This window comes from Myotis lucifugus, unplaced genomic scaffold (assembly GCF_000147115.1).
Source record: "Myotis lucifugus unplaced genomic scaffold, Myoluc2.0 scaffold_397, whole genome shotgun sequence".
NCBI classification, from domain to species: Eukaryota; Metazoa; Chordata; class Mammalia; order Chiroptera; family Vespertilionidae; genus Myotis; species Myotis lucifugus.
In genome coordinates, this window is record NW_005871445.1 from 769546 (window position 1) to 783578 (window position 14033).

At 42.5% G+C, this 14033-nt stretch overlaps 1 protein-coding gene across 2 annotated transcripts in view; it reads right to left on the reverse strand.

Annotated features, from left to right (window-relative positions):
• Positions 1-14033, reverse strand: part of RALGPS1 (Ral GEF with PH domain and SH3 binding motif 1) — a 228297-nt gene that overhangs the window by 169574 nt on the left and 44690 nt on the right. For both annotated transcript variants that reach the window (XM_023743512.1, XM_023743513.1), the window contains exon 4: positions 2458-2508. In XM_023743512.1, the coding sequence (XP_023599280.1) occupies positions 2458-2508 (51 nt within the window). The remainder of the gene's footprint in view (positions 1-2457; positions 2509-14033) is intronic.

Genomic DNA, 14033 nt, shown 5'->3' on the forward strand with positions numbered 1-14033 from the left:
TTAACATTGTCCACTATTCATGTCCTTCCAACTCTAAGATGGTCCAGCCACAATGTGGCAGCCATCTTCAAGGGGGAAAATCCCAGTTTTCAGTCTGCTAACAAAAATGAAAACAGTAAAAAGCTGGGCAGCTCCCAGAACCTTCCTTTTAATTGCAATGTTGACAATGACAATGAGAAGCAAACGCTTCCATTTTTAGCTAACATCTCATAGATCCAAAACATTCAAGTTTGGGGCTTCTCCAGATACCTCAAAGCAATTCGTTCTTAATCCCCACTCTGCACCAGAACCCTGTGCAAAACAGGGCCGACTGGGTTCTGGAGCCTGACCCAGCGATTCAGATTTAGTGGTCTAGGCGAGTCTGGGCACCCATGTTTCAGAGGCTGCCCAGGTGACTCTGATGTGCAGCCACAATTGAGAACCACTGCTCCAAGCTAAATCTTGAAAGCAAAACATCTCCACCTTAATGTCTTGTCTCAACTTGAAATCAGATATGCCCTGGATGAGGTACCTTCCAAACTGTAGCCCTAGCTGGTTTGACTTAGTGGATAGAGCGTCGGCCTGTGGACTGAAGGGTCCTGGGTTCAATTCCAGTTAAGGGCACATGCCTGGGTTGCAGGCTCCATCCCCAGTGAAGAGCATGCAGGAGGCAGCCAATCAATGATTCTCTCTCATCATTGATGTTTCTATCTCTCTCTCCCTCTCCCTTCCTCTCTGAAATCAATTAAAATATATTTAAAAAGAAAAAAACCGAACTGCAGTGCCCTGGGGAAAAGTCTGCTGCTGGTTGTGCCTCTGAAGAACTCCCAGCCTTTCCCTCCTGCAATCAGCCAGAACAGCGACCCCAGCCTCTCACACACACAGTCTCAGGGTTCAGGGCTCACAGCAGGCGGGGCTGCCCTGCTCAGTGATCAAGACAGAGAATAAAGATCCAAATGTCTAAGCCACTCCAGACCAAAGCTAAGCAGAGAACAGGATCAGAAGTCACTCCAGCTGAGAACTAAGGTGACCATTAAACAACTATCCCCCCAAAGGCTCCAAGAGGTAGCGAGTTGTTTCAGTTATATATTTTTTTAGTTAGAAAGAATAGATAACTCCACATTAGAAAAAAAACAACAACAGAAGAAGACTGGATGTCAGCCAATTCAAGAAAAGCAAACATAGCTCAGCTCCCCAAACCTAATGAACACAATGGGTGCGCACACGCACACACATAAATAATACAGATCATTGCCAGGTCTTCACATAAATGCTGATCGCAGCTAACATGCAAGTTTCCTCCTAATCTATAATAGGTTAGATACCAGCTCCCAGGAGGCCTGGATCTGTGGTCTGACTGTGCATTAAAATGCTGTTTTTCTCCATCTTTACAGCTACCATACTGTAAGAAGGGCACAGTAAGAGTGTTCTGGAATTCACAGTAGACACCTTTTGGTTGCAGCAGACACCTTTTGACATATCTCTCCACCAATACTCCTCCTCTGAAACTGCACCCCACTCACCAGGCTGGGTCCCCTCAGCTCAGTTGTGCTTGCAGGACTTGGCCTTGTACTCCTGACCTTGGTCACAGCACCCGCACTAGACATGTGACTCAGCTGGGCTGGACTGAGAGTTGCTGGTCTCAGTGTGGAGGATGGCTGCAGGGGAGATCATGTAAACATGGGCCCTGTGGGGAGGCCGGGTTGGACCACATCGGCCAACAGGAGTGAAGGCAGAAGAGAGAAGCAGAGGGAAAAGCTGAGGCAAGAAGCAGCGTGGTTTGTGTCCTGGTTGGCTCTCCAGGCTGCCTGAACTCCATGCCCATTCTGTAAAAAGCCCCTTCTATCCCTGTAATAAAGTCCTCTTCTGCCTATCACAGCTACTTTGACATGCATTTCTATTAGTTGTTAACAAAAGAAGAACCCTGACTAAAATAACTATAAAGCCTCATTGTTGACTACTAAGCATTTCCAGTAGTTTTTAAATCAACATTTTAAAGTCAACTTTTTTCTCTTTATTGACTATGCTGTTGCTACAAATGTACATTACAATTTAATGTAAACAGTGTTTTGCTGTAGCAACTGGTTTCAAAATCAGATACAAGGCAACCACCAGAATTTGGGATCAACAAAAGAAACCTCTCTAGAAAAACGTTCCCCCACACCCTATCCGGACGGTGACCCTTACCCGCAGGAGGAGCCTGGGAAAAGTCATTAGTGGGCCAAGACCTGACTCGGGCATGGAGGCCGTGGGCACCAATGCCGCAGCCCCGCCAGAGTGGACCAGACATGGTGCCATTCTCTGGAGAAGCCAAACACCTGTCTCAAAGAATGAGCACCATCGAGAATGCAGTTTCTGGATGCTCTCTTCAATGAGGCTTAGAACGTTCACATGCATTTAGATACTTCAAGAGAGAAAGGGAGAAACTGAGTCACTCTAATGTGGTTGTTGGAACAGTAGGAAGGACAAGGTACAGACCTCTGGCTGGATGGCTTTGAACACAGGGATGTCCATTAATGTGATCTGGCTCTGCAACAAAAGAGAATGGGTGTTAGAAAACGTGAAGTAACCGTCGTGTTCCTTTGAATCTATACAGAGTAATAACACTCTTAAAGGTTATAATCTCCCCCTTGAATAAAAATCAAGACAGAGTAGAAAACAGACAAATTTTTAAAATGCCTTTCCCGTCCCTTCCCTCGTCATAAATCTTGATCCACACCCTTCTTTCTTGAATGTGAGACAAACGTCCAACTTCAGCAATGGTAATAGTAGTTTGGAGGTTGGGACTGAGAGAAAAGGAAACATTTTTTGGTTTGGATATTTTTGTATAATTTAAGTTTATTTTTTTTCAAGCATGAATTACTTTTGTAATTGCAAAAAGTTGACAATATTAAAAATTAGAATGCTAAACAGACATTATTACTCTAAATTTAAAAGAAAACTGTGGCTTACAGAAATTTCTTCTGAAGTCTAAGCCTCCTCAAAATCATATGGTAGAGTGACACTCGAGATGCCTCCACAGGCCAGTGTGGACCACAGGCTGTTTATTCCACGGCCCACAGTATATGAGATAACTACAGAATTTAAGAGCAAGCATTGGGAAACTTTTATAGTAATTTGCCATGATACTCTTATTATATTTTTTAAGTATTAGTCTTCTGTAGCTTGGAAATGTAAAAAATTGGTCCTTCACCACAACTAGCTTGAGAAGCACTAATGTTGTCAGCACAGAAAACACAGGTCTGGTTAAAAGGCTGTTCTCACTGAGCAACAGGAAGAGAGGCATTGCTGCTGACAATGCTGCAGGCCAAGGCACGGCTGAGCTGACTGCACATGACCTACCTATCTCCTGTGTCACATGGGCTGCCAGGTGTCAGCTAACAGATGCCTCTATGACAGCCCAGGGAGGAGAGCTGACGGCCTTTGGATGCCTCCTAGTGCAAGAGGACACCCTGTCCACCAAACACAGGTCATCTGGTCATCTGGGAGGACGTGATGCTGTGGAATAAACATGGGCTCAGGGCTCAGCGGGGCTTGGGTACATGTCTGGATACCACTGCTTAACAGCAATATTCTGTTTGACACCTGACAATTCTCCCAGTCTCAGATGCCACATCTAGAAAACAGGAACAATAATCCCTATCTTATAGGATCTTTGTGAAAATCTAAGACAAAAGATGCAGAATGCCTGGCACCTGACAGGTACTCTCTATATATGTATGTGGGGGGTGGGAGGGTAGGGAGAGGATATGGATGTGGGTGTGGTTGTGTGTATATATAGAGAGAATCTATATGTATATTATACACACAGAGAGAACATCTCTGAGCAGGTGAAGGAAATAAGCAGGTAGTTTTGGTGGAGAGCCTCTTTGTCCCCCAAAAGGCTAGTGCCCTCCATGTGCACAGAAACGCTGTCACTGATGGAAGCGCGGCAGAGACAGTGGATGGGAATGAAGCACTCGGAATCCACCCTCCTCCACCTCTCGGTCAACCACCAGGGGCAAGGAGGCATGGGACCCCAGCACGCGTGGATCTGGCCCTCATAATCTGGGTGTCCAGTGACTACTAAGACCTGGAGCCTATAGGCCTGTGTGTCTGGCCTAGACAGTGCAAATAGACCGGCATCTCTCCTGCCAGACCCACGGAGATTGTTGGCCAAATGCTCCTGACCTTGGATTAATTCTGCCATCCCAGGGAACAGAAAGGCCTTGTGAAACCAGATTTGAGCTGAGAGCTCAGAGGGCCTTGGAAATCTCTCCCGCAGATCAAGTTAACTCCCTATCCGGGAGAACCGGCAGGATGTTTGCAATGTCATTTAGGAAAAGAACCAAAAGTCTGCTAATGTGAAAATGAGAAAACTTCCTCTGCATCCTGCCATCAGTTCTAGGGTTTGCTACTGAATTTCCATATGATTTATTAGAAGAGTGACTTTACGTTTCATATATTTTTTGGATGGTCCAAGTTTCGAATATTCTGATTCCTGCTCAGGCTGTAAATCAGAATATGTGTTCAAGTGTTTTATTCTAAACAAACTAGGTCAACAGAGGTCACCAGACTTAGAACAGACTGGCTGGTCCCAAAGACACAATCTGAGGGTTTTCAGGAGAATCTCTCCCGTTTCTATTCTCTCAACTCCAACCAAAAAAGATGCAGTGTCCAGAGCAAGAATATCTCAATACATAGGTAAAACCACCCAATTATATATTTCGTGTCATTTTACTCCAAGGCCAACCACCTGGGAAAAAGGTTGCTGGTTGAGCAGCCCTTCCCCAGAAGTTTGAGCACCTCAAGGCAGGCAGTTTTACCAAAAAGGGAGGGTGTGGGTAAGGGTGGGAGCTCTCAGCCCTCCCTAGGGAAGGGCCCTGGCTTCCTGGAGAGAAAAGGTATCTCCTGGGAGTGTGGCACAGCCCCCACAGAAACACAAGACAATGAGACTCATTCCAAGCAGCAAACCCGAGGTAGTGAGGAGCACATGCCTGGACCAATGAGAACACTCCTGAACAAGCATCCTATTGGCTTCTCCTTATTTTGGGGAATAAAACCTCAACACAGGATGTCCAATTAAGCTAGTCACTTGGCATTCTTTAATCCTAACCCTTTCTCCAATCTCTTCCTTCCTCCTAAAAATCCAGCCTTTTAGGAAAGTTGCCAATCACCATGTATCTCAAAACATTTCGGTAGATATGAATCCTTCAGAATGGAGAGGCCTATATGGCCACTTTACAATGTGGCCCTAAAGAAAAAGATGTTATTATATGGATAAATGAAAGCTACCTAGCCAAAAAGAAAAAAAAAGGGTTTGCATATGTTAATTGTAGTGTTTCTCCCCTCCAACAGTGGCTGACTGAATCCTCTCTTCCCAACTAGACCCCTAGTTTAAGGCGCTCTACCCCCAAATAAATGAACCCAAGTAAAGCCATTGGCAATCAGTGGTCTGTCTTATAGAAGATCTCTTTAAATTTGCATTTAGCTCACTCTCCCAGTACCTAAGTAGGAGGGCTCACAGAACAAAAAGTAATCCGCTCCAAAGACACATTCCGGCTTCTACTCCCAGAGCCACGGGAAGCACACATCTGGCAGTGTTAGAACTGGAGTCAAGGAAATGCAAATTAAACAGGAAGATACCATTTGTCATCTACCAGTGCCATCGAGACTGATGGACTATGAGCTACTCTGTTTGTTCTTTTTGGAAAGTAATCTGGCAGTAACTCATAAAGAAGTTTTTAACCTTTTTTTTTAAATGTCAAACTTACAAAAAAGTTTCCAGAATTATATGAACTCTATAACCTTTCACCTAGCTTAACTAATTATTAACATTTTGCCTCATTTGCTTCATCTCCATGTATGTACCTAGTAATTACACATGAACATTTTTCTGAACCATTTGGGAGTAACATGCAAATACTATGACTTTTCACCCCTAAACCCTTCAGTGTGTTGTTTCCCAAGAATAAGATGACCCTCTTACATGTTAAACTTATTACATTCAGGAAATTTATCATGAGTACAACATTATCTAATATACAGTCCACATTCAAAATTCGTTAATTATCTCAATACTGTTTGTTATAGCAATTTTGTCTTGATCCAGGATCATTCACTGCATTTAGATATTATCTCCTAAAAGGAGAAATAAGCATACTGTTGACACAAGACTCTCTATGCCTGCAGAAAAAAAAGTACTAGTATATAAGGAAATTTTACATAGAGATCTACGTTTAGATACAGATATAAATATAGATGTTTATTGCACCATTATTTTTAGTAGCAAAAATCTGGAAACAGTCTAAAAGGCCACCAAAAGGGACTTGTTGAAAAAAAAACATGGTATATCCAGACTCCAGAGTATCATGCAGCTATTAAAAATAGAGAATTGGACCCATACATGTTGACCTAGAAGGATGCCCATGACCAACTGACGATAAAGACAAGTCCCAGCAATGCTTTTTGCTATGCTTTCGTCCACTGGGGAGTAAAAGGACTGAGATCTACCTGTAGCGTGTCCCCAGTAAAAAATGAGGACCTTTTAAATAATTTTAACCCTTTTTATTATAAAGTAACACACATTTACAGAAAACCACATTAAACAAATGCATGGTTTTATGACTTATTATAGATGAACACCCTGTAATCACCACTCAGGTCAAGAAATAGCCACCCCAATCAATAGATGAATGGACAAAAAAATGTGGTATATACACACGATGGAATCTTATTCAGCCTTAGAAAGGAAATTCTGACACCTGCCACAAGATGGTTGAACCTCAAGGACATTATGCTAAGTGAAATAAGCCAGTCACAAAAAGACAAACATTGTGTGATTCCACTTATATGAAGTCCCCAGAGTCATTAAATACATAGAGACAGAAAGTAGAATGGTGTTGGGGGTAGCAGGGCATGGAGAGTTATTTAATGGGTACAGAGTTTTGCAAGATGAGTACAGTTCTAGAGACTGGCTGCACAATAATGTGAATGTACTTAACAATACTGACCTATACACTTAAAAATAGTTACGATGGTAAATTTTATGTTACATAAAGTTCAACACAATTTTTTAAAAAGTCACCTCAGAGTTCCTCCATGTGCCTTGTCTCAATCACAAGTCCCTCCCTACTGTCAAAAGTAACCACTATCTGGCATCTCTCCTGCCAGACCCACAGAGATTGTTGGCCAAGCGCTCCTGACACTGGATCAATTCTGCCATCCCAGGGAACAGAAAGGCCTTGTGAAAACAGATTTGAGCTGAGAGCTCAGAGGGCCTTGGAAATCTCTCCCACAGATCAAGTTAACTCTATCAGGGAGAACTGGCAGGATGTTTCTTTATAATTTTATCACCCAAGTATGTGTATACCAAGGCATCATGGTGTCTTTTTAAAACTTTGATGCACTTTGTATATATTTTTAGTGATTTTTAGAGAGAGAAGAAGGAAAAGGGACAGAGAGATAGAAATATCGATGAGAGAGGAGCATCACTGATCAGCTGCTTCCTGCACAGTCCCTACTGGGGATCGAGCCCACATCCCCGGCATGTGCCCTGACCTGGAATCAAACCTGTGACCTCTTGGTTTCTGGATCAAGGTTCAACCACTGAGCAACACTGGCCAGGCTGATGCATATTTTTAAGATCCTTTTAATCTACAGGTATTCTCTCTACCTCTTTGTTCCATATAATGTATCTGCTGAAGAATCCAGGCCATTTGACCTACACAGTTCCCCACTCTCACGGTGCAGGCCAACATATTCCTCTGTCTTCGGAATTTCCTGCAAGTGGCAGCTGGAACTAGAGACTTGATCAGACCCAGGTTGGATTCCATGGCAGGACTGGAAGTGGTGCTGTGTCGTTTCATCAGGAGGCACATAATTACTCTCTTTTTGTGATGTTAGTGGCTGATGTCCAATGCTTAGATCTATTAATTCATTGGGGTCATACAATGATGATATTCTAATTCTATCATTTTCCCCCTTTATTAACTGAAATAATTTAATACAAAGAAATTTTCTCTCATCTACTATTTGGTTACCCAGGACAATTCAAAGGTAAAAGGCAGGATAAAGATTGGGCCCGGCCTGAGTGGTTCAGTGGTTGAACATCGACCTATGAACCAGGAAGTCACAGTTCGATTCCCAGTCAGGGCATATGCCTGGGTTGCAGGCCGATCCCCAGTTTGGGGTGTGCAGGAGGCAGCCAGTCAATGATTCTCTCTCATCATTGATGTGTCTCTTTCTCCCTCTCCCTTCCTCTCTAAAATCAATAAAAATATATATTTTTTTAAAAGACTGGGTTCCATCCTTATATTTCTCAGTTTCTAAGATAATAAATTTGTTGCCTATCATCATCCAATGATGATCTATTGCTTGATGGGTTTCAATCAATTGCAATTATTATCCTTTTAAAGCTCAAACTGTCCCATCATTGGGCAGTGGGAGCTTCCCCTAGCTGGCTCCTAAGTCCATTTGACATGACCCTAGTAGTGCTTGATAGCTTCCTCACTGGTATTGGAAAGATATACCAGGCTTATCTTGAACATTTCCTGTCCTAGACTTGGAATCAACCAGTTATCCAGGAAGCCCTGAAGTCTTTCAGTGATAATATTTCAATACCACAATCTGGAATTCATATTGATATTTCAAATTCAAATTCAGAACACTTTTTCCCCCTAACTTACTTCTTCTGTACTACTTCTGTATCTCTTTTCTTCCATATCAAAAATCCTGGTCCCAAGGACACAGGATATAGAGGATTACAGTATCCCATAATTATTCATTTACTTTATCCTATATTATACACACAACAGTCTCAGAAAAACAACACTTATGGTACCACTATCAGTATAATTACTGAGAAGAGTTATGAAATTTTGCATGTGTTCTCTCCATTCTCCTCCATTTTTATAGTTTATACTATAATGGTCACACTATGTCTATTATGTGGGCATACAGTCATTATATACTATATCCTCTCCCTTTTAATCCTCATTTAGTCTTAACACTACTGTAAGTATTTACTGCTCTCCACCAGTCTTTAGAGTGATGTTTCTTTAATTGTTTTCATTGTTTGAGGCTTGTTCTCTAGTAAATTCCTCAAGAAGAGCTCACAGGAATAACATTCTCTGAGGCCTTTCATGTTCATAATAGTTTATCAGTGTCCTTTATTTTTTTTAAGAATAGTGTATTGATATTTTTAGAGAGAGAAGAAGGGAGAGGGAGAGAGAGAAACATCAATGTGAGAGTGCAACATTGATTGGCTGCTTCCTGCACACCCCTTTCCGGGGATTGAGCCAGCAACCGGGGCATATGCCCTGACCGGGAATTGAACCAGCAACCTCCTGGTGGATGGGAAGATGCCCAACCAACTCAGCCACACTGGCCTGGGCCATCAGTGTCCTTTATACTTGAAGGTTTTGCTGGATATAAAATCTTTGGCTCACATTTTTTTTCTTTCCTTGATTTATTTGTTATTCTACTTTCTTTTGGCAAAAAGTGTTGCTGTCAAAAAGACTGATGGTAATCTAATCTTATTTTTCTTCTAAACCATTTGCTGTTTTGTCTAGATGCCCAAAGGATTTTCTTTTCCTTTAATATCCAGCAGTTTACCAAGGATATGTCTATGGTATTGACCATTCTGGGTTAACATTGTCAGCTTCATTGTGTGCTCCTTCAATATGTAATTTTGAATCTTATCTTTTTATTTTGTGAAAGTATTCTGACATTATAGTTTAAATGTCTGTTCAGTTCTGTTGCCTTTTTATTCTCCCCTTTCAGAGATTTCTATTATCTATATGTTGGATCTTCTTTGCCTATCATCAATGTTTGTCACTTTTTCTCAGTCTTATTATCTCTTTCTTCATTTATTTTTATCTTAAAATTTCTCCCGCCTTAAGGCATTTTGTTGGGTTTATCTATTCTTGTGTTTCTTCTAGTTCAACTTTCATTTCCAAAATCATTTTTTAATTTTCACTTCTTTCCTAAGTTCTGTCACCTCATTCCTGAATTTTTTCTATTTCAGATTTATGCTGTTTAAGGCTTACCGCATGATCTTAAGGTCGCTTAGCTCCTTTGAAAATAGAGAATTACAGTTTTCATTTGCTTTGTGGCATGTCTTTCTGGAATTCTTTCATTATCTATAAGAACTCTGTCCTTACTGATTTTTTCTTATAATAATTGAAAGATTTGACAGCAATCATTTCCTGTTGCTTATTTTTTTTAAATATATTTTATTGATTTCTTACAGAGAGGAAGGGAGAGAGATAGTCAGAAACATTGATGAGAGAGAAACATCGATCAGCTGCCTCCTGCACACCCCCTACTGGGGATGTGCCCGCAACCAAGGTACATGCCCTTGACCGGAATCGAACCTGGGACCTTTAAGTCCGCAGGCCGATGCTCTATCCACTGAGCCAAACCAGTCAGGGCTCCTGTTGCTTATTTTTATGTACAATTAGTTTCCCTGAACTTTTAAGAGGGAGACATGGTTCAGGGTAGCCTTCTAATTTCACATAGCTCTCCTTTTGGTTGCTTTCATGTAGTGTTCAAACAAATGTAGTTGCTTTTTGCGATTTCACACACACACACACACACACACACACACACACAACTTTATTTATTTATTTTATTTCTTTTCCCTTAACCATAACTTCCCCTATCCTGATTATTTTGACTCTGCTCCCATACTGAATTTCTCTTTGGCACTGAGAAGTGAGCCCTGGAAGTGAGCCCTGCTGGGTTGGTTTCAAGAGATTATAGGGGCCAGTCTACAGATCTCTTCCACCCATCCATTATTTTGGTGCTCAAAATCGCTCTCAATTTCAGTTGCTGTCCTCACATTAACCTGCCAAACTTTCCAGTGGACTCCTATTGAAAAATTTGGGGGTCTCTTCTTCTCAAGCCTATCAAATGCCCCTGTGCTTGCTTCTGCTTTCTCCTGCACAGATGTTGATACTCTGCAGGTCTTGGTGATGGTATATCCCCAGCCACTTGTGTTTTGGGTTTGATAGGGATAATTTGTCACCTAGATTTATTGTAAAAATTGTTAATGGGTTTCCGAGTTTGCTATGTGGGGATTCCGAAAGAATTAAAAACTATGTTATTGTCATCACCATCTTCCAAAATCACTTAAATGATTTTTTAATGGACTTTTGTATCTCGCTCTTTTCTTTCTTTCATACTTGACAGAAAACTAAAATACCGGGTGGTCTGGTTCCATTCCAACACCTGGCAACTCCAATGCTTCCCCAGAGACCAAAAACTCCAGGGGACCTGGCTTCACATCTAAGCTAAGGACCCACTGGATCTGGCAGGGGCAGCAAAGCTTTAGCACTGCACCATCAGAGCATCCACCACCCTTCCTCAGCCTCCCAGCCTCAGGAAATTGACCAGGGGCAGGCCCGGCAACACTCTCGGGCTGAGACTAGAAAATCAGGCCTGAATCTCAACACGGAGTTCTTCTGGGCAATGCTATTCTAGGTGTAGCCTTATTCTCTGCCATTCCTCACAGTGAACAGTAAATGGATTTTAAACCTCATTATTACTTCATTCCTTTCATGTAGCTAACAAAATACAACTAAAAAATTCAACAAAGGAGAGATTTGAAGATGGCGGCATAGGTAAACAACTATACTCACTGCCTCCCCTAACCACATCAAAATTACAACTAAAATACAGTACAACCATCATCCAGAACTGCTGAAAAGCTGGCTGACTGGAAGTCCTACAACTAGAGAAGTAAAGAAGAAAGCACACTGAGACTAATAGGAGGCATGGAGGCACAGAATGGACTGGTCCAGCACCCACGTGTGCCACTTTTTTAATCGGGAGGGAGATCATCTCTGCGGAGGCCACTGGGATGAGCAAGGGGTCCCAGCCCCACACCCTTTTCCCAGGGTCCCAGAGCTGGGAAAAGAAATCCCTATGGGCAGTAAGAACTACAGACTGTAAAAACCAGTGTGGATTGGGGCTCAGTGATGCAGAGGCTGCTGGAGACCCAGCTGTTCCTCTTAAAAGGCCAGCACCACAAACTGAACTTACAAGGTCCTGCTTCCTCTGAGCTCCAGCACCAGGGTGAGGCTCTGGGGGACACAGACACATACAAGGAAGAACTGGACTGTCTGGCATCAGGGCAGGAACTCAGGGGTGGCTTTCTTCCAGACGGAGGTGCCTGCAGGGATCATTGTTCATATGCTGGGACCTCCCGGGTCACAGGGCTGACTGGCAGCCATTTCTGTTTGCTCTGCCCTGTTGATTCCTTAAGACCCCACCTCATCCAATTTATAACCCCACCCAAGCTGTGTGCAGCAGCTTTTGCATATGAATGGCCTGTCCTTGCTCAGGCTAAAATCTCTCAAACAAGCTGTAGCTGGGTCAGGGAGCCCCATACTTACCAATAAAAGGCCCAAGACCTGGCACCAGCACCAGCCTGCCTTGCTTCACAGCTGGGCCTCATCTGGGCACTGCCAAACCTGATACAAAGAGGAGGAATCTGCATATCTCTCTGTAGCTCCTGCTGGGTGGCGCCAGGCAGTGACTGACTTTGCACCTCCCTGGAGACCCAAGAGCCAGTGTACCCAGTGGTCAGTGTCAGACCATACCAGATTATAACTCTACACATTCATAAGCAACACACTCGAGGGGCAGACTCAGTGAGCACCAAAGCCCCACTGAAGCAAGTCTTGCTCCATAGGGGTGTCTCCTGCATAGCAGCTCTTCCACTGTAGTCGCAGCTGGTCCTCACAGCCAAGTGGCCTGGAGGTCAATTCTTCCCAGTGACACCAACAGCAATCAAGTCTCAACTACAACAAGACTGTGCTCACAGCCCACAAAGGGGTGCACCTAGAGCTCCCAGCTCAGGTGACTGGGGAGGCTGAGCCACTGGGCCCTATAAGACACCTACTACACAAGGCCACTCTACAAACTCAAGGAGACATAACAGCTCTATCCAATACATAGAAACAAACACAGGGAAGCAGCCAAAATGCAGAGACAAAGAGACATGTCACAAATGAAAGAAATGAGTGAAAGCAAACTACTGGATATAGAGTTCAAAATCACAGTTATAAGGTTACTCAAGAATCTTCTAGAAACCTCTCCAAAAATGGAAAAGGGCCAGTCAGATATTAAGCATACACTGACTGAAATAAAGAATAATATACAGGTATTCAACAGTAGAGGATTCTGAGAATCAAATCAACAATTTGAAATAAGAGGAAGAAAAAACACCCAACCAGAAGAACAAAAAGAAAAAAGAATCCAAAAATATGAAGATACTATAAGGAACCTCTGAGACAACTTCAAGCATACCAACATTCACATTATGGGTGTGCCAAAAGAAGAGAGATAGCAAGATAATTGAAAACCTATTTGAAGAAATAATGACAGAAAACTTCCCCTCCCTGGTGAAAGAAATTGACTTACAAGTCCAGGAAGCACAGAGAGTCCCAAACAAGAGGAACCCAAAGAGGACCACATCATAATTAAAATGCCAAGGGCTAAAGACAAAGAGAGAATCTTAAAAGTAGCAAGAGAATGGCAGTTAGTTACCTACAAGGGAGCGCCCATAAGACTGTCAGTTGATTTCTCAACAGAAACTATGCAGGCCAGAAGGAAGTGACAAGAAATATTCAAAGTGATGAATAATAAGGACCTACAACCAAGATTACCTAGCAAAGCTCTCATTTAGAAGATAGAGTTTCACACACACACACACAAAAAAAAAGCTAAAGGAGTACATCACCACCAAACCAGTATTATATGAAATGTTGATGGGTATTATTGAATAAAAAGAAGAGATAAAAATATGAACAATAAAATGGCAACAAATACATATCTAACAACAATCAAATTTAAAAATCAAAATAAACGAGCAAGAAATCCAATGAACAAAATAAACTGGTGAATTAAACAGAAACAGAGGCATGAAATTATGAAACAGACTGACGAATCTGAAAGGGAAGGGAGGAGGGAGTGTGGGAAGAGATTATCCAAAGATCTTACCTATGGACACAGACAGTAGGTGGTGAAGCTTACGGTGGGCAAGAACAGTGGAGGGGGTAATGGGGGGG